Source organism: Aspergillus steynii (genome assembly GCF_002849105.1).
Source record: "Aspergillus steynii IBT 23096 chromosome Unknown P170scaffold_1, whole genome shotgun sequence".
Taxonomy (NCBI): domain Eukaryota; kingdom Fungi; phylum Ascomycota; class Eurotiomycetes; order Eurotiales; family Aspergillaceae; genus Aspergillus; species Aspergillus steynii.
This window is the reverse complement of record NW_020194398.1, coordinates 896,572-922,101: the sequence shown is the minus strand read 5'-3', so window position 1 is coordinate 922,101 and position 25,530 is coordinate 896,572. Positions and strand designations below refer to the sequence as shown.

At 47.9% G+C, this 25,530-nt stretch overlaps 11 protein-coding genes and 1 non-coding gene across 12 annotated transcripts; 9 read left to right on the top strand and 3 right to left on the bottom strand.

The window, feature by feature from the left end:
• Positions 1–79: 79 nt before the first annotated feature.
• On the bottom strand, positions 80–1,139 carry P170DRAFT_431670 (uncharacterized protein). The gene has a single exon (XM_024848092.1). It carries the CDS (start codon positions 1,012–1,014, stop codon positions 355–357), a length of 660 nt encoding a protein of 219 aa, XP_024709208.1. The 5' UTR covers positions 1,015–1,139; the 3' UTR covers positions 80–354.
• A 649-nt stretch (positions 1,140–1,788) lies between these two features.
• Positions 1,789–2,967, top strand: P170DRAFT_396875 (oxidase ustYa family protein). The gene is made up of 5 exons (XM_024846141.1): positions 1,789–2,055; positions 2,101–2,232; positions 2,280–2,410; positions 2,462–2,561; positions 2,616–2,967. The coding sequence occupies exons 1-5, from the start codon at positions 1,833–1,835 to the stop codon at positions 2,858–2,860; spliced, it is 831 nt and encodes a 276-aa protein (XP_024709207.1). The 5' UTR covers positions 1,789–1,832; the 3' UTR covers positions 2,861–2,967.
• A 434-nt stretch (positions 2,968–3,401) lies between these two features.
• P170DRAFT_504782 (uncharacterized protein) lies at positions 3,402–6,044 on the top strand (the record flags this gene model as incomplete). The annotated part of the gene is made up of 9 exons (XM_024854229.1): positions 3,402–3,556; positions 3,609–3,792; positions 3,838–3,890; positions 3,938–4,435; positions 4,499–4,903; positions 4,956–5,014; positions 5,062–5,262; positions 5,314–5,387; positions 5,454–6,044. Exons 1-9 carry the CDS (start codon positions 3,417–3,419, stop codon positions 6,042–6,044), a joined length of 2,205 nt encoding a protein of 734 aa, XP_024709206.1. The 5' UTR covers positions 3,402–3,416.
• An 84-nt stretch (positions 6,045–6,128) lies between these two features.
• P170DRAFT_420697 (Clavaminate synthase-like protein) lies at positions 6,129–7,487 on the bottom strand (the record flags this gene model as incomplete). The annotated part of the gene is made up of 5 exons (XM_024847314.1): positions 6,129–6,683; positions 6,746–6,964; positions 7,018–7,103; positions 7,153–7,365; positions 7,415–7,487. 5 exons carry the CDS (start codon positions 7,485–7,487, stop codon positions 6,129–6,131), a joined length of 1,146 nt encoding a protein of 381 aa, XP_024709205.1.
• A 552-nt stretch (positions 7,488–8,039) lies between these two features.
• P170DRAFT_347566 (MFS general substrate transporter) lies at positions 8,040–9,777 on the top strand (the record flags this gene model as incomplete). The annotated part of the gene is made up of 5 exons (XM_024843638.1): positions 8,040–8,174; positions 8,226–8,380; positions 8,443–8,751; positions 8,801–9,353; positions 9,448–9,777. 5 exons carry the CDS (start codon positions 8,040–8,042, stop codon positions 9,775–9,777), a joined length of 1,482 nt encoding a protein of 493 aa, XP_024709204.1.
• A 483-nt stretch (positions 9,778–10,260) lies between these two features.
• P170DRAFT_504781 (elongation factor 1-gamma) lies at positions 10,261–11,056 on the bottom strand (the record flags this gene model as incomplete). Its single annotated transcript, XM_024854228.1, has 3 exons — positions 10,261–10,398; positions 10,450–10,751; positions 10,819–11,056. 3 exons carry the CDS (start codon positions 11,054–11,056, stop codon positions 10,261–10,263), a joined length of 678 nt encoding a protein of 225 aa, XP_024709203.1.
• A 111-nt stretch (positions 11,057–11,167) lies between these two features.
• Positions 11,168–12,561, top strand: P170DRAFT_396868 (NAD(P)-dependent oxidoreductase; the record flags this gene model as incomplete). The annotated part of the gene is made up of 4 exons (XM_024846140.1): positions 11,168–11,599; positions 11,685–11,841; positions 11,889–12,060; positions 12,150–12,561. The coding sequence occupies exons 1-4, from the start codon at positions 11,402–11,404 to the stop codon at positions 12,559–12,561; spliced, it is 939 nt and encodes a 312-aa protein (XP_024709202.1). The 5' UTR covers positions 11,168–11,401.
• Positions 12,562–13,800: 1,239 nt separating this feature from the next.
• Positions 13,801–15,603, top strand: P170DRAFT_460209 (uncharacterized protein; the record flags this gene model as incomplete). The annotated part of the gene is made up of 4 exons (XM_024851923.1): positions 13,801–14,393; positions 14,467–14,831; positions 14,903–14,967; positions 15,051–15,603. Coding segments are annotated over 4 exons (1,382 nt in total), but the record flags the coding sequence as incomplete, so codon positions are not given.
• Positions 15,604–17,020: 1,417 nt separating this feature from the next.
• P170DRAFT_431665 (uncharacterized protein) lies at positions 17,021–18,598 on the top strand (the record flags this gene model as incomplete). The annotated part of the gene is made up of 4 exons (XM_024848091.1): positions 17,021–17,562; positions 17,615–17,991; positions 18,045–18,109; positions 18,172–18,598. Coding segments are annotated over exons 1-3 (709 nt in total), but the record flags the coding sequence as incomplete, so codon positions are not given.
• Positions 18,599–20,325: 1,727 nt separating this feature from the next.
• Positions 20,326–21,423, top strand: P170DRAFT_344861 (uncharacterized protein; the record flags this gene model as incomplete). Its single annotated transcript, XM_024843489.1, has 4 exons — positions 20,326–20,526; positions 20,597–20,970; positions 21,031–21,095; positions 21,155–21,423. Coding segments are annotated over 4 exons (909 nt in total), but the record flags the coding sequence as incomplete, so codon positions are not given.
• A 1,051-nt stretch (positions 21,424–22,474) lies between these two features.
• Positions 22,475–22,618, top strand: P170DRAFT_t34. Its single transcript has one exon. It is a non-coding gene; the product is annotated as a tRNA-Thr (tRNA).
• Positions 22,619–24,231: 1,613 nt separating this feature from the next.
• Positions 24,232–25,389, top strand: P170DRAFT_372477 (class I SAM-dependent methyltransferase). Its single transcript, XM_024845201.1, has 4 exons — positions 24,232–24,358; positions 24,406–24,516; positions 24,568–24,818; positions 24,892–25,389. Exons 1-4 carry the CDS (start codon positions 24,306–24,308, stop codon positions 25,365–25,367), a joined length of 891 nt encoding a protein of 296 aa, XP_024709198.1. The 5' UTR covers positions 24,232–24,305; the 3' UTR covers positions 25,368–25,389.
• The last annotated feature ends 141 nt before the right edge of the window (positions 25,390–25,530 follow it).

The following is a 25,530-nucleotide window of genomic DNA, read 5'->3' as shown; positions in this document are numbered from 1 at the left end:
TGCAGCCTCAATATGACGAAGACACGTATTTAGAAGTAAGTGAGACAGGATTTAAAGAATAAAATTGTATTAGAAGGAGTGTAGAAGTAACAGGATAAAACGGAGCGAACCAATAATTACTTTACGTGAAACTTCATACTACCAATTGAAATATCCCCATTTTCAACCTCTCCCATTGTCGACGAGCATCAAACAGCAAAACAATACGGGACCAAAAAGATCAATTAGTCAAGATCCACCTCGTTCTTTTGCACTCACTATCCACTCAATCGCATAACCACCTAAAATTTAACCAAGACACGTTGGCGGTGGCTACTTTTGACAGAACCCCATTGTGCCACTCTCATGGCCAATCTAGGAATCTTTACCCTGGATTTCCACATCATGACTATAGTCGCCGTAGGACTTGTACGGGACGTAGCTTTCATATCCGCCCTCAGGAGGGGGATCATCGCCACCATCACGTCTGTAAGTCTTGTAGTCTTTGTACGGGGCGTAAGACTTGTATGGCACGTAGCTCTCGTATCCGTCTTCGCCATCAGCATCCCGCTTGTAGTCGCCGTAACTCTTGTATGGCACGTAGCTTTCATACCCGTCTTCAGGCGCAGAGCCATCGGCATCGCGTTTGTAGTTGCCATAGCTCTTGTACGGGGCATATGACTTGTAGGGCACGTAGCTCCCATACCCGCCCTCAGGAGGCGGAGTGCCATCAGCGTCCCGCTTGTAGTTGCCGTAGCTCTTGTAGGGCGCGTAAGTGTCGTATGGGGCGTAACTGCCGTATCCATCATGTGGAGGAGGGGGATGGTCACCCCTCTTGGCCTCGTTCACATCCCGTTTGTAGCTTCCGTAGCTAGTGTACGGGGCGTAGGACTTGTATGGAGCATAGCTTCCATAGTCTGCTGGGGGAGGTGGATGGCCTCCTGCCTCAGCATCGGCATCCCGTTTGTCAGCAACGGGAAGGGCATTCGCTCCAGCGATGAGAGCGAGGAGGACTGGTGCGCCAAGAAGACGCATGATGAAGGAAAGGTTGATTGAAGTTCAAATGATAGTGTTGAATGTTCTTGGGATTATGAGTTGATGATGATACTAGATCGGTCGGATTAAGGTGTTTGAGCTCGGTCTATAAATGCTTGTCTAACTGCTAGCGAAACTTGGCTTCATGATTGGCATCCGTCATAATGACCATTATATTGATATCGTGATCGAAATGCAGGCAATACGAGCAGGCGTGCGGAGCTTCCTGCAGCGAATAACGGCCTCCCCGATGCGACGCTTTGGTCTGAATCAGATGATGGAGGATAATAATAGCACGGTACATTGTTCGGCTAATAGTATTGTGATGGACCAATGTACACAAGGCTGCACCCAAAGTTCGAACAATGAAAGGCTCAAGGTTACATCCGTTCATTCAGCCTTACTCCCAAGCTATGAACCATAGATCGCCGATCAGCCTGTCGTGTTTTATCCAAATGCGGGATTTGACGCTGCGTCTCGGCAGTGTCGGCAGCTCCGGAGACCTCATCCACGGGATGACATCTCGACTCGACCACTCAGTCGATGACTCGAAAAACTCAATTCATGAGCTGGGGACTTTCGTGTCCAAAATTAGCAACGTTGGCCGCGGAGTTGAAGCTTCTCCACTTGCGAAATACGAGATGGATGTCGACTGGTGACGTCAGGCATCACTAACCAGCCCTAGGTTCTGGTGGCCTAGACTCACTTGGTGCTTTTATTGCATTTAATAATAACGTGGAACTTCTCAAGCTGCTCGCATTTAGGCTTGCACAAGATAACTATCTGTTACTATCTTGATTAATCTCTCTATCGGCAAAATGTCTTACTCGCCAGTTCCAAACTCCAACAACAACTTACTCTCGGAGGAAGAGTCAGCAACATGGGGACCCGATGAGAAGGTGAAGATAAAGAGGTTTCCGTCGTGGTGGAAAGTGATACTATACTCTCTACTTACTGCGGTCATCTTTGCCTTCGGGGGCCTAGCGGGCTACAATTGGAGTGACAGGGACGGACTATGCAGTCACCACGTTTCTCAATACTGTCAGTGACCTCTTTAGTCATTAAACAATAGCTAACCTAAAAAAGCTCCTCTCTTTAAAGATGTCGATGTGGAATATCATGTTGAGCAATTTAACGGCGAATTCATCAAGCAAAATATCTATCGCCAAGATGCCAGCCCCGAGGTCGATGCCGCATGGGAAGCGCTCGGAACGGACTGTGAGCTATCATTACTGTCTGGCTACAACATAGACTAACATATTCAGACCGTCCGCTAAGGGTGCCACCAGAGAATGGTGAAAAATCAGGAATTTCTCCTGATCAAGTGAAGATAAATGATGAATATGGCGGCGGCTATCCTGCGAACCTGGAGGGGTTGCACCATCTCCACTGCCTGGTAAAATAACACTTCCCGATTTTCAGCATCCTACTAATTGCTTTCTTTCAGAATCTTCTTCGCAAATCTCTCTACTACAACTTCGACTACTATCACGAGCGCGGCGAAGGCGCCTTTGTCAATGCAGACCACGTCATCCGCATCCATGTTTGTGAGTCGCTCCTTTCCCTTGTTCAAGAACTGTTGCTGATGAAACAATATCAAGCCCACTGTTTGGATATCCTACGTCAACAGCTCATGTGCACGGTGGACACCGGTGTGTTGGGCCAGGTATGGGTCTTTCCCGACAAACCGACCCCGTTTGTGGACTTCAACACCAAACATAAATGCAAGAACTTCGACGCCATTCGCCAATGGGCAGAAGACAATCAGTTACCGGAGCAGCCTCCGCCGAACTTCATCCAGCAGGCTCCCAAGAAAGGAGAGAAGGTTTATAAGGAGATTCCTTGAATGGATGATTTTGGTTTTATTTTCACGGGCCAACTGAAGAAATGAGCATGTAATATAGTGTCTTTAGTGTGCTTGTTCTCAGTAAAGGCAGCAATGAAATTACTAATAGGTGAATCGCATATGACCATCTGCTCCAAGACCCCTGCACGCCTCCCCACGTATCTCTGCGAATCATTGCCTTCCAAGAAGCCAAGACCGGGGAGTGATAAAGTTGACAGTCAAGACAGTGGGGAAATTGCTGCTGATCGGCGTCCAGTCCAGTCCGACTGATTTTCAACAAATCAGCGCCTTATCTCTGCCTCCATGCGTTTCCCCTCACTGATAACACGAGGGGGTGTTTATCTCGAGTCCCAGAGCTCCACCTTGCAGACTTGGTCTTGGAGAAGTCGGTTTTCTTTCTCTTTCCCCAAATCGCTCCTCTGAGACAAAGTTCACGATGAATGCGCGACCCTTTAAGTGTCAGACCTGTTGGAAAGAGTTTACTAGACAGGTGGGTTCCCCAACTCGATGTGGGAGGCTGGGTTAATGTTAGAAATACAGGAAAATCTTCGACGTCATGAACAAACCCGTGAGTTTCAAAATCCGATACTTTCCGCACTGTATCTTCTCGAACAAACCGGATTTCTATTTAGATCATGAGCAATCGACGCGCCGCAGTTATCAATGTCCACAGTGCTCGGCTAGGTTTCTCAGAAGGTCAGTCATGGATCAAATATATTCTACCGGAGATAAACGTTAACAGTTGTAGTGATTTACGCAAGCGTCACATTCGGAACTGCCACCCCTTGACCGATGCGCAATCGACCCCAACAGCTTCCCTATGGCAGACTGCACTAGAGAATCAATTACCTCTTCCAAGCTTCGAATCGACGTCGCCTCCGGTAGATCTCGGCTCGCTTCCCATACCCGACCGTGGTGCAGGTTCATCGGATGTGAGTAGCCTGATTTGGATGAAGTACGACAACTGACCCGGATAGAGCTCGCATCCACCATTCGAGATACCTAGTAGCTCTCATGGATCGTCCTTTGCGTAAGACATCCCCGTCCTCGATTTGGATCGCAGCTCACACATAAAAGAAAGGAACTCCTGTGCTCAGATGCATATTTCAAATACTTCCATCCCGGATTCCCTATCATCCACAAGCCCAGTTTCAATCCGAATACCTGCCCGGAAGCTCTCCTGAAGGCAATCTCGGCCATCGGGACTCTATACGCAACAGGCGATGGCAAAATAGCCCATAGTCGAGCTTCATTCGATACAGGTCTACAATCCCTCGACACATATATCCAGAGCGACCCCACGCGTGTTCAGGATCCCTGGGTGATTCCGGCGTATCTTATACTCGAATCATTTGGAATGTATTGCTGCGATGATCAGCTCTTTGTCAAGGCACAGAATATCCATCGCCGACTGGTGGACTCTGTCAGAGAGTTACAGATGACCCGTGAGAGCCAGATCAGTCATGCAGACGTAGAAAGCGACGACGGAAGACGTGAGTTATCTGCGCTTGACGATGCGTCGATCCCGCTTGCCACGCGCTGGAATTCTTTTGTTCATGCAGAGCTGAGGAAAAGGTGCGATGACTCTATAGCTCTCCATTACCCTCCCCCCCAAAAGAAAAAAGCTCATGAAGACAGAACCATATACTGTCTCTACCTCCTCGACTCCCAGTTCGCTATAATCTGCAACGTGCGTCCGTTGATGTCCGCATTGGAAATCAAATACGACCTCCCATGCCCAGATGAGCTCTGGGATGCCGAAACAGCAGAAGACTGGGATGTTCTGCGTCGACAGCAGTTTTCATCGTTCAACGACCAAGATGATGAGAACGGAGTTGGAGGAAGGCCGCCCCAGGGGACGTTCTATGAGAGCACGCAGCGCCTACTGCATCATGGTAGTCGAAGGATGTCCTCCAGTCTGCGGCTTCTTTGGTCCTCGCCTTTCACGGCACTCATTCTGGTAACGCAGTTGCAGATGATGTCTCGGGATTTGGTACATGCGAACTGTCTACTGGCACGGCCACTAAGTTCGCAGACCCCATTGTAGGTATTCTCCGTAAAGTGCACAACAGATGGATACTGATAGCAACATTAGGTCCGTCTTGCTGGATCATCAATATGGTCAAATTGCACAGGCTTTGCGAAATATCCTTGGTCGGTCTATCCAGCCTTACTGTTGCTCATGAAACTGACTTGCACAGACCTGACTCCTCGTGGAAACCCTCTGTACAGTCGACCGGGTGATTCTCCCGTGATGGAAGAAGTTCCGGCAAATCCAGGACACACAGCATTATGGCACTCGTTTTGGATCATGTGGCATTACACTTCCATTACTCTCACTCATTCCGATTCTTTGCTGGTTACTGGAACTGTGGAGAGTAACCTCCCAGCAGCAATTGCCAGTAGGTCAACGAACGATTTCTGCAATTGGCATGTGACTGACAACCTGCCAGCTGCCGGCTTTCTGGCCAAACCCCGAGACAAGAAGAACCGTGACATCTATGAAGATCGCGACGTTTTCCGCCTTGTATGTCCTTCTTTCCAGCCCCGTGAATTGCATCCATTATACCTTAAGTTAGCTAAATTAACATAGCTTAATGACCTCGAACCCACCATCCCCGAGATCGCTTTCACCCAAGCCAAAGACAATCACCTCCCTGTCGACGCCGAACACCCCTTCACTACTTTCCTGGGGTTCAAGATATGCCTCGTCGGCTGGCGCGTCGTTCGTCTTATGGTTGGTAAAGCGACCGGCGACGCTCGAGCATCTCACGACGGAAAATGCAGCTCGACGCCCAGTACGGTTTACCAGCACTCTCCAGCCGAGTACATCCTAAGACGTATCTGTTCGAGACTCGCTACCTGCACTGCTAATATCATGCACGACACCATGGGATCGGAAGGCCGACCATTCGATTCTTACGAAACAGACTATATGAACTGGGCCGCGCGAACCTTCGCCGAACGCAAGGTATGGCCGGTCGGGAAATGGCAGTCGGCCATAATAGCCGAGAGTTTGGGGTCGACGCCCGTGGGAAATGCGAACGCCGGTGTGTCTTTGATGGTGCCATCGCCGTCTCAGATTCCTAGTCCCGGGCAGTGTGGATTACAACTTGCGACGGAGTTAGGGCTGACGGATTTGGGTATTTCGGACTCCATGTGGATGGGGGATGGAATGGGATGATGTTTTTATTGACAACACTCAGTAAATATATGTGTAACGATGAGAATATTGATTTCATTTGGCGCAGAACACCACAATCCCTAATCAAACCTTGACTCCCTTCTGCACCCCCAACGCCTTAAACCCCTCCGGATCCGGATATACTCCATGGAACGGATCAGCATGATACCCATCCTGGCGCGGGCGATCATTATCGAAATCCAGCCTCTTATAGCCATGTTTCCTAGCGTTCAAATAATCCGCCATATTATAAACCGTCTCGTCAAGCGGCTTATCAATGCCCAACCGTTTCAGCAACGGAGACTCGATCGGCCGAAGCATCTGCTCATCATCCGGCCGCGAGAAATAAATAACTCCAATGCGCTTGGCTTTTTCCTGGTCCACCGGCGGCTTGACGACTCGGTGGATTGTTGCCTTGAAGAGACCACCGGTTAGAAGCTCGAGGGCCTCCCCGACATTAACGACTAGACAGTCGGGTAGGTATTGGACCCACTTCCAGTTCCCGTTATTGTCGAGGATCTGGAGGGCCGAGATGGGCTGCGAGAAGAGAAAGGTGAATGTGCCCCAGTCGGTGTGGCCGGCTAGGTAGAGGTCGCGGTAGCGAGTGTTGTCTTCCTCGGTGCGTGGGTTGTAGATCATCTGGGTGGGACTTAGTGTTAGTGGCTGGAACCCTTGCAGGGTAGGTAGAGAAGACAACGTACGTAGCGGAGATATTCTGTTGACTCCTTACCCAAGGAATGAGTCTCCAGAACACGCTCCTCAGGCACCTCGAGGATCATGGACATGAGAACTAAGAGCTTGCGAAGAATGTTGTTGCGGATGAAGTGCATCACGTAGTTCGCTTCGTCTTTGTATTCTTCCAGGATGGGAGGGTGAGGGTGGTTCTCGGGGTCGTGGACCAGGATGTTGTAATGGTCCAACTTTTCGTCGGTTAGAAAAGTCCATTCAGAATACAGATAGGGAGGAAGCATACACTCTTGTGAAATCCACCTTTGATGCCCAGTTCACCGGAAGGCTTGAACCCTACGTATCTTCCACGAGCATCTTCCTCTGGAGTAGCTGTTCAAAGTTAGCCAATATATGAAGACAATTAGAATAAGGGACAAACCTTCAAATGGCTGCTTTTCGTCTGGAGGTAGCGTCATAACCGCATTGGCCAGGTTAACCTGAGACCGGTACAGTTCCGGCGAAATGCCGTGGTTAGAGATGGTCAGGAATCCATGCTCAGTGACGGCCGTCAATAGTTCGCGGGCGAGCTCTTGACGTGTAGACAGATTATCGTACTTCGCCAGATCAATGTTCACCAGTTGGATCCAGTCAACTGTTCGTGGTTAGCAATCTTTATCTTCTTGAATAATAGGCACACTAACGCTCCTGTGAAGTTGGGGCCGGCGGAGTGTATTCGGGTAGTTCCGAGCGAGGCTTGGTTGGGGTAAACGACATGATTGAGATATGCTGGCGATTTTCTCCTACTGTCTATTTGCTCAAAAGTCCACAATTCGAACCAGCAAGGGCAATAAATATCCCGCTATCACCACTTGTCTCAATCTAAAGGATGATCTGCATGGCTCGGCGAAGTGGAGCAGAAGGCGGATAGTTGCAGGTGGAGCTCCTCCGTCCACTTCCTCCTCTTTTCCTCTCGCAGACTGTCCTCCTCCTGCTGTCCTCCTCACGATCGCTGTCGATCGTTCCCCGCATTTACAATCGTGCAGATATACCAGCTGACCTCTCGTGCATTATCATCGCTATTCCTTACCCTCTACAGGGTCATATAACGGCTGGAATCCCGCTATCTCGATAAAGCCCTTGGCTAGGCCAGGAATATGTTGACGGCCAGATAAATGATTCGTAGGCCTTCGGGTATAAGCCGACGGATCGTATCCAATTGGCTTAATGATTATGCCGTTGTTTCTATTTAAGTCGGCCCTCGTTTGCCCTTAATGTCGTAGAACCTTGATCCTCAGTATGCTCTTTCTCTGCCACATGTCCTGAATAATGGCTCCCTCGACCGAGAAGTGGTATCACCAGTGGGCATGGTATGAGCGGGGCTGTCCTCCAGAAGAGAAAAAGCTCTTGTTCAAGTTGGATGCCAGCATACTAACCTTTGGATGCCTGACATTTTTCACTAAGGTGAATATCAATATTACACTCTTCATAAATAGATTCTGATTGTTCCCCCAGTTTCTCGATCTCCAAGCTTTTCAAAATGCCTATGTCACCGGCATGAAAGAGGATGTGGGAATGGAGGGAAATGACCTGCAATATACCACGGGCGTGTTTCAGGCCGGATATTGCTCCATGATGATTCCGGCAAATATCCTCCTGACCCGCTTTGCGTACGGATTCATCATCCCAAATGTGCTTCCCTTATAAGAAGGCTAACCAGAAAGCTAATCAGTCCCAACATTCTCATTCCTGCCTGCGAGGTCCTCTGGGGGGTACTTACGCTTTGTACAGCGTTCGTCGATAACGTCGGCCATGTCTACCTCATCCGTTTCTTCAGCGGAGCATTCGAATGTGTTGCTTACCCAGGCGTCATCTACTGTATTGGGTGCTGGTACAAGCGATCCGAAATATCCCGCCGCCTATCTCTATTCTATATCGCAGGACCACTGGGAACCATGTTCGCTGGATATTTCCAAGCAGCGTGCTATACAAACTTGGACGGCAATGAGGGTCTCGCGGGTTGGCGCTGGCTATTCATCATGTAAACGCCCCCCTCATGATCACCAAACGGGATGCTCACCAGCTACTAGTTGCGGAATCATCACCATCCCCGTCGCTATCCTCGGTTTCCTCACCTTCCCCGCCCGTCCAGACTCCCCCCGACCCAGCCTCATCTTAACATCCCACGAAGTCAGCCTGGCACGTCGCCGCCTCGAATCCGACGGCAACGAACCACCCAAAGTGCGCCTCACGCTGAACATCTTCCGCCAAGTCTGTTCATCCTGGCGACCGTACGCCTTCGTCCTCTTATACATCATCTTCAACCAGGCCATGATCACCAACGGCCAGCCATTCAACCTCTACCTGAAAGCACATAAAGACATATACTCCGAATCTGAAATCAATACCTACCCGACGGGACAGAGCGCCCTGTCGATCGTCACCGCCCTGGCAGCTTGCTACTGGGCCGATGTTTCAGGGAAGCGATGGCTTCCATCCCTCGTCATTTGCTTTTGGATGACGACAGGGGCGATTTGTATGGCGGTGTGGTATATCCCGGTCGGGTTGAAGTTCTTTGCGTTCTATGTGGCTGGTTTAGGGGGCGCTTTGAATCCGCTGTTTATGAGTTGGGCTTCGGAAGCTGTACGTTCTTTTCCTCACGTTTCAATCTTTTCGCCTCCGGTTTCTCTGGGAGTTTCTGTTACACTCGCTAACAAGATGAATGTGTGGATATTAGACCGTCCGCTCTGCTGAAGAACGAGCCGTCACGGTCGCGTGCATGAATGCCTTCGGGCAGGCGTTACTAGCTGGGTTGAACATTGTCACTTTTCCGACACCCAAGGCGCCGCGGTTCAAATTCGGGTGGTACTGGGTTATGGCAAATAATCTTGCCCAAATTGTGCTGGTTGTCGTGATCATGGTGTTGCATGAAAGGCAGAAGAGAGGCGAAGTGGAGGTGTGCGAGGGAGAAATTGTGGATGATGATGGATTGAAGGGTGGCGGTCACGGGGAGATTGTGAAGGGAGTGGATGAGGGCGATGTGTCTAGGAAGGGGTCGACTGCTTAAAGGTCGATGGTCCTGGGAAGTTATGGCCTAAGTCTATTTGTTGGAATTGTCCGCGGTGCGATGATAGTGCTATCGCCTGAGAAAGTACTGTCGTGTTCCTTGGTCTTCGAAGTGCTAGGATAGTTAGGCTTGGAAGGGTCCTTAGTTTACCACATACGTGTTGTTGTTTTCTTGTTTACAAATGAGGAATAAAGTATGTTGGGAGTAAAATCTCCTGTTCCAGATGAACAGTGCGTGTCTCCATGGAGCTCGGGAAATATATGTAGCAAAGTAGGGCTCGGGACAATCAGGTGATACACAAGTTCTCGCTCTTCTACTATTTACATCGCATGTTGCTTTGACCGGCCATCTTCTGCTTAGGTGTCTTGTTTGACGAGACACTGGTTGAGCAGAGACAGATCCACCCATTCTGTGAACTCGACTTGACCAATTTGAGTTTCATTGATAAAGAACCTATAAACGTGATGGTTTACAATCGAGCCTCTACTCCAACGGCTTTCCTCCCACTTTATCCAAGACGTAAGGCTTTCCATCGACCTTCGTCCAGATCGCATCCGACTTAATCGCCCAGTAATACTCGTGCAGTGCCGGATGCTTCTCCGTCCACGCCTTATCAAACACCTAAATGAAACGGTCAGTCGAGAACCAATATCAAGATATGCTCAAACTTACGAACTGGTACCCTCTCGCCAATGCTGTTACGATAAATAAATCCGCCAGCGTGAGCACATCGCCGACGAGATATTTCCGTCCACCGCCAATCGCTCTCTCAACGACCGCTAGCATAGGTTCGCTAACTTTCTCAGCATTGGCTAGGATGTCTGGCGATGACGGTGCTTTTCCGATTACGGGGTTAATCCACGCCATGATGGGCGGGAGGAGCTCGGTGCTTGCGAAAGAAGACCATTGGATTATGGTTGCTTCTTGTTCGAGGGTTGAGCCGAGGAGGGAGGTATTGGGGTTTTGTTTCGCGACTATTTCGTTCGATAATGAGAAACGTTCTTACCGGCATGAGTGTAGAGAAAGAAAGACAGAACTCACGATAAATCGAAACAGGAATACATTCATATAAGGTATACCCATCTGGCCGTTCTAGTGCCGGAACCTTTCCTGTCGGGAACTTTGATAGATATTCAGCACCTACTCCGCCTTTGCTCGCGTCAACTTTTATAGGCCAAGCTTCGGCAAGTTCGACGTCGAGATTGTTCAGCTCCGCGATGTAGAGGCACATCGTTGCGCGGGGCGCTTTCGGGTAGTAGTAGAGTTTGCCGAAGGACATGTTGAATAGAGGTTGAATGAGAACAAGAATTGATAGCAGATATTTTAGATATAGCAATTGGTTGGTCGTTAATATAGAGAAAGAAGAACGTAATATACATTTCGCGATGGAGTCACCACCACCACGGTGGATCGGGAATGTGGAGCTCCACCGTGGACGTAATACTATAGATAAGCAGGTTGTCCTCACGAGCAATACTAAAAGAAAAAGGGCTCTTATACTGCGTGTAATTGTCCACCTCAGACTTCGCAAACAACTGAACAGCGCGGAGAAGGAAAATGGCAGGACCGCAGATTGGATGGTAATTCCCTGCCGCGCGATGTGAGGATAGGGCTGACATTGCCAATGCTCAGGATCGGCCTTGGGTCTATGGGCTTGAATATGTCATTGAACTTGCAAAATCACCTCTCAAAAACAGGTGGCCTCCCATTGGTGTTCACGAATCGAACATTATCCAGAGGGGCGCCTTTGGAGGCAATAGGGGGCAAGTCTATGGCGACCGTCGGGCAGGTGGTTCAAGCCTCGGATATTATATTTTCTTGTGTACGTTCTGGGAGATCGACCATCGCCCATGAAATTTAATTTGACCGAAAGTGAAAGCATAATTCTTACTCAAAAATGATCGCAGCTTAGCAACGACGAAGCCCTCACCGAAACGATAAACACCGCTATCGCATCTGGCCCAACAGAAGGCAAGACATTCGTTGACTGCTCAACAGTCCACCCAGAAACAACAATCAGACTAGCAGAAACAGTATCCAACACAAAAGCAACATACGTCGCAGGTTCGTGGGTGTCTCAAAGCCCGAAAACAAGCTAACGCTCTTCGAAGCCCCCGTATTCGGAGCCTCGACCGCCGCCGCAGCCGGCCAGCTCATATTTGTCACGGCAGGACCGGCGTCCTCAAAGCAGAAGATAACCCCTTACATGACCGGCGTGATGGGTCGCTCAATCATAGACCTTGGCGAGAGCCAGGAAAAAGCTAGTTTAATGAAAATCACGGGGTCAGTTGATCTCACACCCCCTACCAAGGCCTCTTTGGTTGACTGCCGAACAAAGCCAATCCGCTAACCGCCTAGTGCAATAATTACAGAAATATAATCGTCGTTGGGCTTATGGAAGTACTCTCGGAGGCGCACGTCTTCGCCGAAAAGACTGGCCTGGGCAGTGAGATTTTGGAGGCCATGATCCGCGACATGTTTGGGCCTGTCGCGGCCTCCTATTCGGCGCGGATCACCTCGGGGGCGTATGCGCCGGCGCCCGGGGAGAAAGCCGGGTTCGATGTGGCGCTGGCGATCAAAGATACGAGGCATGCGCTTGCGTGTGCCGAGGGTGTCGGCGTCAAACTGGATGTCGCCGAGGCGGCCTCTGGGCATTTGCAGCTCGCCAAGGAAACGCAGGGTCAGAGGGCATTGGATAGTTCGTCCATGTATGGCGCTATTAGGGTCTTGTCGGGGTTGGATTTCTTGTCAGATGTGATCAAGAAGAGGGACACAAAATCGTAGGGACAGTTTATGATATAGTTTCCAAGGTATTGGAAGCATTGTGTCAGTGTTTTTTTATAGCACCATGGTGCACACGAAATAAATAGTACATTTGGAGACAAGCACCCTAGTTGTGCCACGTATCACAACTCTGAAAAGCTTTTAAGCGCCCGTTTTGAGGACCAGGGGGGAGCAGAAACCAAGTAAAGCATGTCAGTGTTCGTGGAGATGATACCAAAACATGGGACCGTGGATGTCTCGATCGAAGTGGAGCAAGAATCCCTCCACCTCCACCCCCACTCAACGCTATCACTCCACCTCGAGCTAGAAAGCCTACTAGGCACATTTAAACATCAGAAAGGTGCTTATGATACCAGCGCCACGCCAAATATTGTCTGCCCAACAAGAAAAGTGTTGTTTGAATGTCTGAGCGCTCATCATAGATATTGTGGCTGAAAAGAAACGGAAAGCGGCGAAATCCGAAGGCAATATGTGGCCTTACAGTCCAGAGTATAGCCATCTTTTTGCGAAGAAAGGTGTCAGGAAAATACGACTTTTCATATACAATCATCGTAGAATATCAGGAATCGGAAGGCATATTCGCAATATTTTCTTGTTTGAGACGTTGGAAATTACTACAGCGTCTTTGAACCCGCAGACTGAAACCTCCGTCTTTTCTTCCCCATCCAGCCAAGGTGCGCCTTTTCTGTGCCGTGCTCTTGTCTCTGATGTATTAAATCTCTTGACTGTTGGGATCTAGGAAGAAGATGTCCAGTGCTTATAGTTACATGGAAGGGCATATGTAAGCCAGTAAAGTTAAAGATATGTCACGTTGAGCATAGAACAATTTGTCATGATTAAATTCAATCGATGGAAACCTAACCAACAGCTGAGTCGGGTCCTGGGTACAGGACAGGAATAGATAAGAAATGGCTGACTAGTAAAATGCAACAGAGTTTTAGGGGTACTTTTGAAAGTGCTCGGGATGAAGGAGACTTTTCCACCGAAGTTAATCCTCATTGTCTGTCTTGACTGTAGCCTAAAATTGGATAGCTCTTGGTCATTTACAAAGCCAACCCGATGTCAGCTTTTACATGTCACAAACCTCTACGGAGTCCTCCTTGTTGGGTTTGCCACAATTAATATCCATGCGTTGATCTCGATTCTCTTTGGTAATTGGAAATCAAAAGATAGAGTACTCATAAGCGGAACTTCTTGGTCCGATAGAATATGATAGAATACGTTGACTCGAGTTGCCGCCTATGACCGATAAGTCCGCAATAATAACCGTGGGCTCAAGATGCTGCCAGGGTAATATGTCAACTTGCATGAATCCCAACTCTAGGCGTCCCGACTTATTGGTAAATCTGGGATCTTCCAGATGGCGACTGAGTGCCGGCTCTTGGCGAATCCGGGAATCAATTCTAGTCCTATGCGACGTGAAGCAACCAGAAACGTACTGGTTGAGGGATATAGAATCAGCTACCTTGAGTCTTATATTCATCAGCGTGTTCCGCCTTGCCCACCAACAATTCTGTCAGCAATTCTTCACGATGGAAGCAGAAGCTAGCGACGAGGGGGAGTGGCCCCCGCTACCGAATGAAATGACCCATGAAGGCAGAGCGGTTTTAGGCCTTCATGTATGCTTGCTCTCGCTATCAACTATCTGCATGATTCTTCGATTTCTAGCACGTCGGATGGCATCTTCACTTCAAATAGATGATTGGAGCAGCTTGGCATCTCTTTTTTTTGCCTATGCCCAAACAATCACTTCCACGTTGTCGATAACTATTGGACATGGCGGTTATGAGATACAACAATACAGCGAGTCCCAGCTGAGGACCTGGATGAAAGTGAGCACCCAGGAAGGCATTTTGTTTGCGTCCCAAATCTTCGTATCCAAGAAACCTCTAATTTCCTCTCTAGATGATGTGTATATCCGACTTCTTCTACGCTTTGAGCGTTGCGTTAACGAAACTATCTATCTTAATTTTTTATCACCGGATTTTCGAGATGCATAAAACCCTCTCAGCATTGATCAGTATACTGATGGTTGTTGTCGTCTGCTATATCCTAATAGTGACAACTTTGACAATTATGGACTTAGCATTGTTTGGAAGGAAGATGCCAGAACTCGTGGGTGATGCCACGGTTTTTAACTACATAGTCGGCATTATAAACTCAGTCCTCGATGTATTCATTCTGGCAATCCCTCAGCTCACTGTGTGGAGATTGCAGTGGACCCGATCAAAGAAGCTTCTAGTCTCGGGCGTATTTTTCCTAGGAGGCATGTAAGTACTGCTCTGGTTCAGTTTTCATTCCACTGGCAATGCGAAGCGTGTCTAATGTGCTATATCCACAGTACGTGCATTCTCAGCATTGTACGAATCACCACGGTCATCACCCAAGGGCATGAGGATATCACTTGTAAGTTCAATGCTCACTGAACACAGTCATAAGATCTTTATACATTGCTTTTGGGTCACTATGCTAAGATTTGCGGTACATAGACGGTGTTCAGTTCATAATGATCGTCACCGTAATTGAGATGAACACGGGCATCATTTGCACTTGCCTTCCGATGTTTCCCAGCCTCATACGACGCTGGAAGCGGAAACTGACGCCACAAAATAGAGAAGATCCGGGTTTAACTGGGAGCATTCTTTTGACCATTGGCAGGATGCGGGCTCGGCAATTGCCGGTAGCAGGTGGAGTAGGGGGTTCGACTGAAGCACTGAATACCGAGGTCGATCCAGTGCATCAGGGGGCTAGCTACCATATGGCAGATATGAAGAGTCCCTGTTCTCATAATGAGACATCAGAGAGCTCGGATATGACAATCAGTCAACCTCGGTCTGAAACTCGGTGAAAGGACTGTCCGCGCAGGTGGAATATTGCGATTGTTACCAGTTCATCTTGCAAATTATTGCACGTTTGGATATTGTTTGTTGAAAAGCCGGCCGTCTAGTTCCGGATAATATTGATTAATGTGTTTATACGTGAAAATGGAAGTCCACGAATTTTGATCAATTCTCTGGCTAAGGAGGTGGACAAGGTGGGTTCGACTCCCTGTTGTGGCGCCCGTTTGGGGGCAACGTCTCCCCTCCTGTTCGGTGGAATACGTGTACGGATAGCTACTAGATAGGAAAATAAAAGGGAATGAACTTCTCAAGGACACGGACAAGCTATTCTAGGCTCGAACTTTTTGTTGGGAATTAGGGGGCGCTACTTGCGTTTGGGCCTTTCGATTAGTGGCAGTACATATACTCGCAAATTTTTAGTGCCAAGTCAAAGTCTTCTTAGCCCCAGTTAGCGGTCAGCTAGCAGACAGGGGTCAAACAAAGAGCTCAAGGACTCTCAATTTACGCAGCATGTGTTACCAAGGGGAATTTCACAGAGACTTTGTCTTCAGATTACCCAGGTTCACCCAAGGTATGGTGCTCTCTAGCTGAATAGTGTGATTGTTCCTAGTGCTCAATATTTTGCGTTACTTGTGTCACCATTAACTCACGTGTAGTCGGGAATAGTACAGGGGGCCAGCGCCTACCAATCTTCCCTACACATACTTCCTTGAATAGCTCGCCGAAGAATGTGGGATACAGCATAATAATCTGTACTTGACATTCTCTCGCTGTGCCTAGTAATAGAGCTACATTATTGATATTTTTACGGAATGAGAGAAATAGGCAAGCCTTGCGAAAGTCGCGGGTCTAGATTCTTTAATCGGAATCACATATATTGCATTTTTCTGATGCAGAACAGGAGCAAAATCATAGCCGGAGATGGCTCCTATAAGCACGAATTCTGAGATCCCAGAAAACATGTGTCCGTTGACAGCTTGAATGCCTCTAGTTAATACTTTTCATGCACGTACATCTTATCTATGACTTTTCCAGACGCCAGAACGTGGAAGCAAAATTCGATCATTCCAACAAACCGTTGGCACGGATCTTCATGAGATCAAAGAACTTTGATGGCACCAGATAGAATATTTGAAGTCTCGTCGAGTTTCGTTATCTCTCTCACGATGTTCTCGAACATATTCCTTTTTCCTTTTATCCGTTAAATCGATGACGCCAAACCTTCCACGCTCGGTTTACTCCTTGATCATGTAAATTTGATCTATCTTCAAGCCTACCTTCAAAGGAAGGGCTGATTATACTCGCAAGCTGCGTCACTTGCCATAGAATTGTCGTGTCTTTTCCACAGGTTCAAGATCCACGGCACCCGATTTTGCCTCCGAGTGAAGCTAAATTAGCCAAGGGGCTAAGCGTACGGCCAGGCTGGATTAGCAGGTTTGTACCTGTCAGAATAGGCAAGCCCCTGGCTTCTGGGCGTCATCAGGTGAGCGTGCAAGCGGTCCATCCATCAACTTTCCCCGGCCCGAGGGACTGGTTTCGGCCGACATAACTGGCTACCAAGCTCCCGGTACATATTAAAGGCTGGAAACGGTTATGTATCCTGAAGGCGCTGTCAAAAAGGGTTGGTAAGCATAATGTATCATCTGTCATATCATTTTGAGGGCAGTTAGCTTCCAATAAGGGGGCTTTTTCGAAGCTCGGCACTATATTTCACGTCGTTAGACTTCACCACAGGTCGAAATAGAATGTCCGTGCTATCGAATATAATATACACAAGAACGAGTATTTTATGTCTCTATTGTCCCTCGCCGTGATCTCGAACTGTTGTTCAATTCTCGCTTGTGGTAAAATTTCTCTTGATTGTTTAAACTGGGTTTTCTCGCAGGAGAAAATGAGTTCAATCCCAGATGGTCTCGGAAACGATTCACGCAAGTTCCTGATTCTCCGGTCCATTGCGTTCTTTGCCAGTGTTCTATTTGTGGCTCTGCGCTTCCTTACAAGACGCCTGACACATTCTGTGAGTCATGAGGACTGGGTGTGTCTTGCATCATTGGTTTTTGCTGCCGGATTTTCAATATGCTTCACATTACAGTTGACTATTGGGCGGGCTGGATATCATGAATATCTATTCAATCGAGCGGAGCTGGAAATGTATAATAAGGTAATTCCACCCTTTCAATGTGCTTCTCGTCCCAAATTGACGATCCCTCCAGCTTTCGGTATCAAGCAACGCCATGCATGCTTGTACAGTTACACTCTCGAAGATTTCTATACTACTGTTCCTTAAACGGGTTTTCGCTGTGCATCGATCCTTTGGGCGGTTCGTTTGCGTCATGAATATCGTCGTCCTGCTACAAGGCCTCAGCTCCTTGATCGGGATGAGCATATCCTGTGTCCCCATCGAAGCGCAGTGGAAATCATGGCTACCCAAAAAGTGCATGGATCCCAAAGCCTTTCTCTACAGCGTGTCTATTATCAATATCTTACTGGACGTGATTATCCTTCTCGCTCCACAACCACTGGTTTGGCGATTACACATGGGGTTGCAACGCAAAATGTTTGTGTCAGCTCTCTTCATGGTTGGTGGCTTGTATGTGTCTCCGGTCACTTGAAACGAAGCAAAAGTTCTAACAGCTATTGGAGGGTGTGTATAATTAGTATTATACGGTTTGTGGCCTTGACCAAGCTTGTTTATCACGATATGACCTGTAAGTCTGCCACAGGTGCTGTATATGCCTCGCTACAACCCCTATGGCAGCTAATATCAACAGACTCTGCGACAAAGGCTCATGCATGGTCTCTCTTCGAGTTGAACACATCCATCTACTGCGTTTGTATGCCGATGATTCCCAGTCTAATTCGCTACCTGAGGGGCAAAAGCCTGGCCAATAGTTCTGCTACACCGGGCTCTTCCGACATTTATAGCAATACTCTTGGTCGGAGTTCTGGACGTCGGCGGCCGAATTCGACAACAGTTTTACAGGACTCTACAGAAGGTCTATATACCACCATCGAAATGGGGGACCGAGCAGCTCAAACTCATGATACAAAGGGGCTTTCAGTACGAGTGCAGACCGATATACAGATGCATTGGGAAACGACGTCATCAAGAACACGCGCTGAATCTGTGTGAATGTCCATGTTTCGGTTATTTTGGCCATTTTGTATAGAGAAACTAGGTTTTATAGACAAAGAACATAGTCATAATTACATCTAGTAAGATTGGTGCATGGTGGAAAGGTTGCCCTGACTATCCTTCCCACTTCTAGACCTCACCCCGATCAGATCAGGTCTGGTCTCATTCTCTCAATCAATAGGCAATTCAAACTTCACCAATGAATAGCTACCGACTTTGAAAAAAATTCTCAAGGGGGACCTGGGCTCTGAGCTAGAAACAGCCGACGATCCCAGCGCTTCCCTGCCTCGCCTCTGCAACATCCGGGGAAAGTCCGTTACAAAAATTCGACATTATCATTCCAAACAGTTCTAATCAGCTTCATAAATCACGAATTTCTGCTCAGTGCCATCTTGGTTGACAGGCTTTCATGAATAGTAACTCCAAGCAGAAGTAGAGATCTTGGCAGGAGGCCGGAAACCGTTTGGCGGTAGGATGTCTTTCTCCCATCGCAGGTCTGACCGAGCAGCTAAAGTGTCGCTCAGTCCCCCCTTTTACGCCACACAAGGCTGATTGGGTGTGTCAAATGACTGCCATATACAGACATGTCGGAATACCGGATGGCATTCCTTTGGTCATGTCCGTGCCAAAAAAAAAGACCCTCGGCTTCAATCCCCCTGTCGCCACTCTCAAGTCGGCTAAACTAGATAGATACCTTAGGGTCTATGCGCGAACCTTAGGATAATTACGGTATCTTGGGGATTGAGAAAGCTTCCTCTTTTATTTACGGATACTGACCAACTCGGCGTGCCAATGCAAGTAGCAAAAAGAAATCAACATTCTATGTGGAGAGAATTGAATCCGATCTCCAGTATTCACTCTTGTGGCAAAATTCATATTACGTTTTTTCGGTGATATACGCAAAGTAAGGCCGTTTTCTATAAGTATCTCGGCACTTCCTTCCGGTAACATAACAAGTAGGGTATTCTTATGTCTGAGCACATGTGTTGAAAGGGCATGGGCTCCTAGTTAGTTAACAGGTACGGTCCTCGGGCCTATATCCCTACCTCTTGACTTCTGATATAACTTTCGTTCCCCGCAGAGCTAAGGCCACATGCCCATCGCATTCTCATGGGAGCTTTTTGATAGGTCCACAAGACTCAGGTGCTTCTCTCTTCACTGCACTTCAATACCAGCACTCTGAACTCAGATATAGGGGAAATAGAATCCTCTGCACAAGTCTTATCAGTGTCATCGGCAGCTGTTGGAGTGAGCATCAACGGCTCCCTCGCTTCAATCCGAGACTCACTGTACTATCCACAATATCTGCATCTTTTAAATTTATGTCATGGACCATATTTCTCTGCATCTCTTCACTTGGCGAACCACGCAGTGGTCGTGCCACCTCATAAGCTTCGCGTTTCAGCGTATCGTATCCAAGATTTTGGTTCCTGCAAACCGTTCCATGTGGCTGGATTGCCTTCTACATCGTGTGCTTGGCAGAAAATTGGCCGACCTTTGGCGCGGCCTGTACAGAGACTGGTTGTAATTTCCATCCACAGTATATTCGAGTACTGCGATAATCCATGGTACTTTTGAATCTCTGCCCACACACTTCTCTAGTCATGGGCCTTTGGGGTATTTGACTCTACAAATTCCCTTCTCGTGGTCTCATCTTTTGCTCATGTTTCTCCGGATTATTGGCAGTCGACATGCAATCCTCAGTCACCGTACCAGGTGACTCACATCCGCAGGGCGTCCACAGTGGTTATAAAGTATACTTGGGTGTGATATCTATGATGACTTTTCCTGACCACTATGTTTGTGGTCATTCGTTTTGTTTCACGCCGCCTTACGCTTTCCGTTGCATGGGATGACTGGACCTGTTTATCAGCCTTGATCTTTTCATATGGTTTCCTGGCGACTGTGGCTATCGATGCTAGGAGTGACTTTGGTGCTGGATATCACATGGATCAGCTCGGCAGGCCTCAGATTCAACGTTTTCTCAAGGTGGGATACACCTCCCGGTCTTCTTGCTCCATCTAATACCTCTCTTTGTTCTGACATTGGGTACAAATAGGTCGGTATTGCAAATTATCTGCTGTACCATGTAACCATTTCTTTGACAAAGATATCGATACTCCTCTTTCTCAATCGCCTTTTCATCACCCAGTATTTCTTGCTTTTTTCGCGTGCAATTGGTGTCATAATTGTGTTCTACCTCTTGGTAGCAACAGTTGCCATTACATTCGGACGCACTCCAATAGAGTCGCAGTGGAAGCCTTGGATACCGCACAAATCCATTGATAGCAGAGCATTCTATATCGCGTTGGCCAGTATCAATACTGTACTCGACGTTACGCTCCTGCTGATGCCGCAACCTGCCGTCTGGAGACTACAAATGAGCTCACAGCGAAAGATGTTACTCTCCATGTTATTTTTACTAGGTGGCTTGTCAGTATTCTCTCATGCTTCATTATCCTTCCTTCACCACTTTTCTAATCTGGTTATTAGGGTCTGCATCGTCAGCATACTGCGGATTATGACTTTGAGAACAATCGATATGGCCGATAATACCCGTAAACTCATTCCCCTGTGCCAATATCTGCTGCCAAATTTCTAACTTGGATTACGCCAGATTACATCACGAATTTAGGTCTGTGGACGTCAATGGAAATGCATGTCGGAATCATTTGTGCCTGTTTGCCAATGTTTCCCAGCCTTCTTCGACACTTAAAAAATCGACTCAAAACCACCAAGTATTATTCGTCGTCTGGAACAGACCCGATACCTCTTCCTGAAACTCCAAGGCGCAGATCTTTCAAGGGCCTTCAATTACAGAACTCGAGAGAGAACCTGTTTACCGATACCGGGTATGTCCACCCAAAACCAAAGTGTGATGTCTAGCAATATGTCGAGTCAGTAAATTGACTGAGCGCAGGTAAACTTAGCTGCTGTGACGCCATGTGTATACTATATTCTTTGTGGTCAATATCTTAATACCTTCCTTCTGCACGAACCATTCTTTGTTTGCGCTATCCTAGTCAATGTACATACCTTGAATGCCTAGCTACTGCCACCCCCTGCCCATCCCTGCCTTCGTCCGACACAAAGAAAAACAATGAAAATAAATATCAGCGCATCTATCAAGTTCTCAAGGCCCATGTGATGGACGAGTCACTCCAAACGCCACCTGTACTCGATGAAGCCGCCGTTCAGCCACCTGGCAGGGGTCAAACAAAGAACTTCTACTAGCATTTCGACCTTGCAATTTAATCCCGCACTATTGGGCATCAGGTGCAAACTTAATCATGTCGGAGTTTGTTCCGTATGTCCGCGGGATTTCTTTTATCTTTCCCCGCACTTTGCGTGTTATAGAGCTATGGCCAGAAATGTACTTTGTTGTCCCCAGGGATAGTGAAGTTTACTACTCCATTTAGCGCTGTGGCTGGACCAGAGTGAGCCTCGGTTGACATGTCAAGAACTGAAACGCCGCTGTGACAGATTCTGATATGGCAAGAGGCCCACACAAGCGAGAAAAATCATGCGGTCGTTATCGAATCGTGATGATTCTCGCTGTATCTCACTGTCAAGGGAGAGGTTTGGTTTCCTACTATTATATATTTCTCGTGTAGCCGAGCGCTCTGCTTAAACCGCTGGAATCCCTTCTAAATGGAGCTTGTAGTAGCTCATGTCCGATCCTTTTGTGCTCTGTAAGCTTATCATGTCTAAGGAGGTTTAATTGTTGAAAAGGGTTTGTAAACCTTGTTTCTCAGGTATATTCCTATGGTGTCTCGCTATTTAAAGCGCATTTGTTAAGGAGAGCTGCACAGAAGACGCTCCTGACCGCCTACGAAACTGCCCGGTGTCAGACTCTTCCCGAGAGTCCAAACCACCTCTTTAATATTCACTGGCTTTTCCATATCATTCCTTTAAATGAGGTTCCTTTCATCCAATAGCCCGGATGGTCTAGTGGTATGATTCGCGCTTAGTATGTCTCTCTTCTACTACCTCCTCCATCCTACAATTACTAACAGCATCTCCAGGGGTTCACCCAAGCATTGATTGCGCGAGGTCCCCGGTTCGATCCCGGGTTCGGGCCCTCTCTTTTTTCTTTTTTCTTTTTTCCCCAATGTTGTGATTAGTATCAGACCAGAGCCGAACCAAACCAATTTTTGCTCTATTTTGTCGCAGCCAGCAAGCCAAAGGGAGAGCTCATATACCAGATCTATTTGATGGGCATGTATGATAGCGTCACTGTGGACGCAGTCCCTTATCCTCAGCTTGACAGAGCTTTACAACTTGGTCCATTGTATCGGCCTTATGGTCGGCGTCGGTCCCCTCGATGTTCCATGTCACCACATCGCCCTCCGCACTGTATTCTGCGGCCCTTGAGAACGGCGTGATTTCGTTGTCTAAAGGCACCCAAGAATAGAACTGAGTATGCATACACCGAATGTCTCCACCGTCTCTTCAGAGGAACCAGTGCGAACACCCCAGTGTTGAAGCTTGAAGTTATTAGACAGCCACTGGGCTAGTGTCGTAGTAGCAAATAAATTATCTAGTCCGTACAGCTGATGAGAGGTAGTAGTCCATACGTTAACTCTGCTCGCTATATTTTATGTGGACTTGAATAATATATAACTAATCCGCTCTAATACAAGACATTAAGCAAATTTTAAACTTATCTAGTACCTGACCTGGCATCAGCAATTTCGAGGCTTGGGTTCTCTGTTACTCGAGGTCGAGGCGGTTGATGTCATCAAGGGAGTTGTCAAGGAGTATCAGACGCGTTCGTCAGGTGTATGTTTAGATATAGAACAATGGAAGTATGACGATATTTGCCGATATCTATCTATGCCTGGTTTCTGGAAACTCGTCGTCTTCTGTGCTGATTGACTACATCCTATCAATGTTTATTCTTTGCCCATGGACAAGCCACAGTTCGCTGTGATATGGCCCCAGGTCGTTTCGTGTAGCTCTGATTAGGAATCTGATCACAGGGCGTCTGCCAATATCCAGCACCGAAGGCTGTCTGGAGACGCAGTAAGCATAGACAAGTACTGCGTAATTTGGAACCCTGGGAGATACCTGGCGTACATAGTCTTGAGTACTCCCCACGCCACATCAGTGCCAACAGCGAACTATATTGGTGTCATTTCAAGAACAAAGAAATCAACCTGCACTAAATCGTCCGTGGAGGGGAGGAGAGACAAATGATAGCCATTTGATTTGCTGTCAATTGTTGGCTTTTCATTATTGGCTTGCTAGAATGGCCTTGTTACGTAGGTAATTAGAAACTTACAACCACCACACCATGCTGTCCTTCGAATATTGTTGCCGTTCAATTTCGCTGATCAGAGCCTCGAGAGATAGCGGAATCAATCCAGAACTTTCTTTGGAGGATTTTAGTCTAAACTCTTACTTCTAGGGCGCTCTAGAGCGTTTAGCCTATAACTAGAAGCCCAGATGTTTTAACCCGATGTGATAATAGTGCATACGTGGTAATGTGACGAGGCGTCCAAAGCATATTTCACAAAGTGCCAACCCTTTGAATTGGCTTGCTGTAGCAATAATATTTCTTTGGTGACTGATTGGATACTCTCCAACCGGGCTTATTTGCAGGCTCAGCAACTTCAGGGGGTTGCAATGCCTTAAAGTTGGCTTGGAATTTGCTGAGCGAGCATAGTTCATTTTGTTCTCCCAGGAATGAATGTTGAATTAATTCCCATATACAACCGCAAGCAAGATCTGCTATATTACGCAAACTTTCTAAAATCTTGATTGAGATGGCTTTGAGTGATAGATTCGGGCTGTCCCGGGACATGGAAGACAATAGCCGGTGAATCCAATGCCCCTTTGTCCATTTCATCCACTAACAAGACAAAGAGTCAACCTTCAGCACTACCTCTGGGTAAAACAGTTCGGCTACCTCCTCCACCCCGACATTCCTACGGATGATAAGCACCTGCGAGTCGCAGATATCGGAACCCACACGGGGTATGAACATCGCTCTTATTGTATGATCGTTACTAACCATCAACTATCTAGGATTTGGTTGACTCATTTAGCAGAAACTCTGCCCCCCTCTGCCCGTCTTGATGGCTTCGATATTACACTCGACGCAACGCCGCCTGCCAAATGGCTGGCCCCTAACATCACATTCCAGCACTGGGACGTCCGTACCGAACCCGCCCGCGAATGGATCGGTATATACGACGTGGTGCATCTTCGAATTTTCTCGCTATACATCAACGAGAGCCAGGCTGTTGGTGTTCTCGCAAGACTGAAGAAGCTTCTCAGTGCGTCGCCCTCTTTCGTTCCAGTCAACTTGTGAGCCTGTGTGAGCCTGACGACCCAACCCGCCCCTCCTAGAACCCGGCGGCTACCTCGAATGGGGCGAAACCGACATGGCCTCCTGGAGAATCGAGAAGAGCAACCCAGCCAACAAAGTCGACTCCCTGACCGAGCTTTTTAGACGCGCCAGGAGCGAGTTGCCGACGAGCTGGTGCGCCAAACTCCCGGGCATGTTCCTGCAGGAAGGTTTCGAGAATGTGAAGTCCGATGTGCGCGACACGCCACCTCACTTGCTGATGCCCCTGCACGACAGCAGCATCCTCTTCCTGTCGACCTGGATAAATAGGCTTATATCCAACACGGAGGAAAAGGCGAAGCTCAGGCTCCTGATACAGCAGGCTGACAGGGAGGCCCTTCATGGCTCTGTGTGGGTGTTCACCAGGCCGATCGTTATTGGTAGGAAGCCTTTAGGCGGGCTGGGTGCGGATGGGTCCGCATCGATACCAGATGGCGGAGCAACCCATCCGCATGGACACTTGTTTTTCCCGTTTTAATCTCCGTTGTTGTTTTCCAAGGGCGTGTGTTCGTGAATCCTTCGGGATTTGGGCGGATTCGGTCGCATTCGAGACCAAGGCCACTAAGCCGGAATGGGAAAGTCTCCGTTGGTCGTGTTTGTAAGCAGTCTAGCCCAGAGAGGAAGGTCGTAATTGTGGAGGC

Bases quoted from the DNA above. Each gene is read 5' to 3' on its own strand.
- P170DRAFT_431670 (XM_024848092.1), bottom strand. From the start codon at position 1,014: ATGCGTCTTCTTGGCGCACCAGTCCTCCTCGCTCTCATCGCTGGAGCG.
- P170DRAFT_396875 (XM_024846141.1), top strand. From the start codon at position 1,833: ATGTCTTACTCGCCAGTTCCAAACTCCAACAACAACTTACTCTCGGAG. The intron at 2,056-2,100 runs GTCAGTGACCTC...AACCTAAAAAAG, and splicing joins TCACCACGTTTCTCAATACT to CTCCTCTCTTTAAAGATGTC. The intron at 2,233-2,279 runs GTGAGCTATCAT...TAACATATTCAG, and splicing joins GGAAGCGCTCGGAACGGACT to ACCGTCCGCTAAGGGTGCCA.
- P170DRAFT_372477 (XM_024845201.1), top strand. From the start codon at position 24,306: ATGGCTTTGAGTGATAGATTCGGGCTGTCCCGGGACATGGAAGACAAT. The intron at 24,517-24,567 runs GTATGAACATCG...TCAACTATCTAG, and splicing joins GATATCGGAACCCACACGGG to GATTTGGTTGACTCATTTAG. The intron at 24,819-24,891 runs GTGCGTCGCCCT...CGCCCCTCCTAG, and splicing joins AAGACTGAAGAAGCTTCTCA to AACCCGGCGGCTACCTCGAA.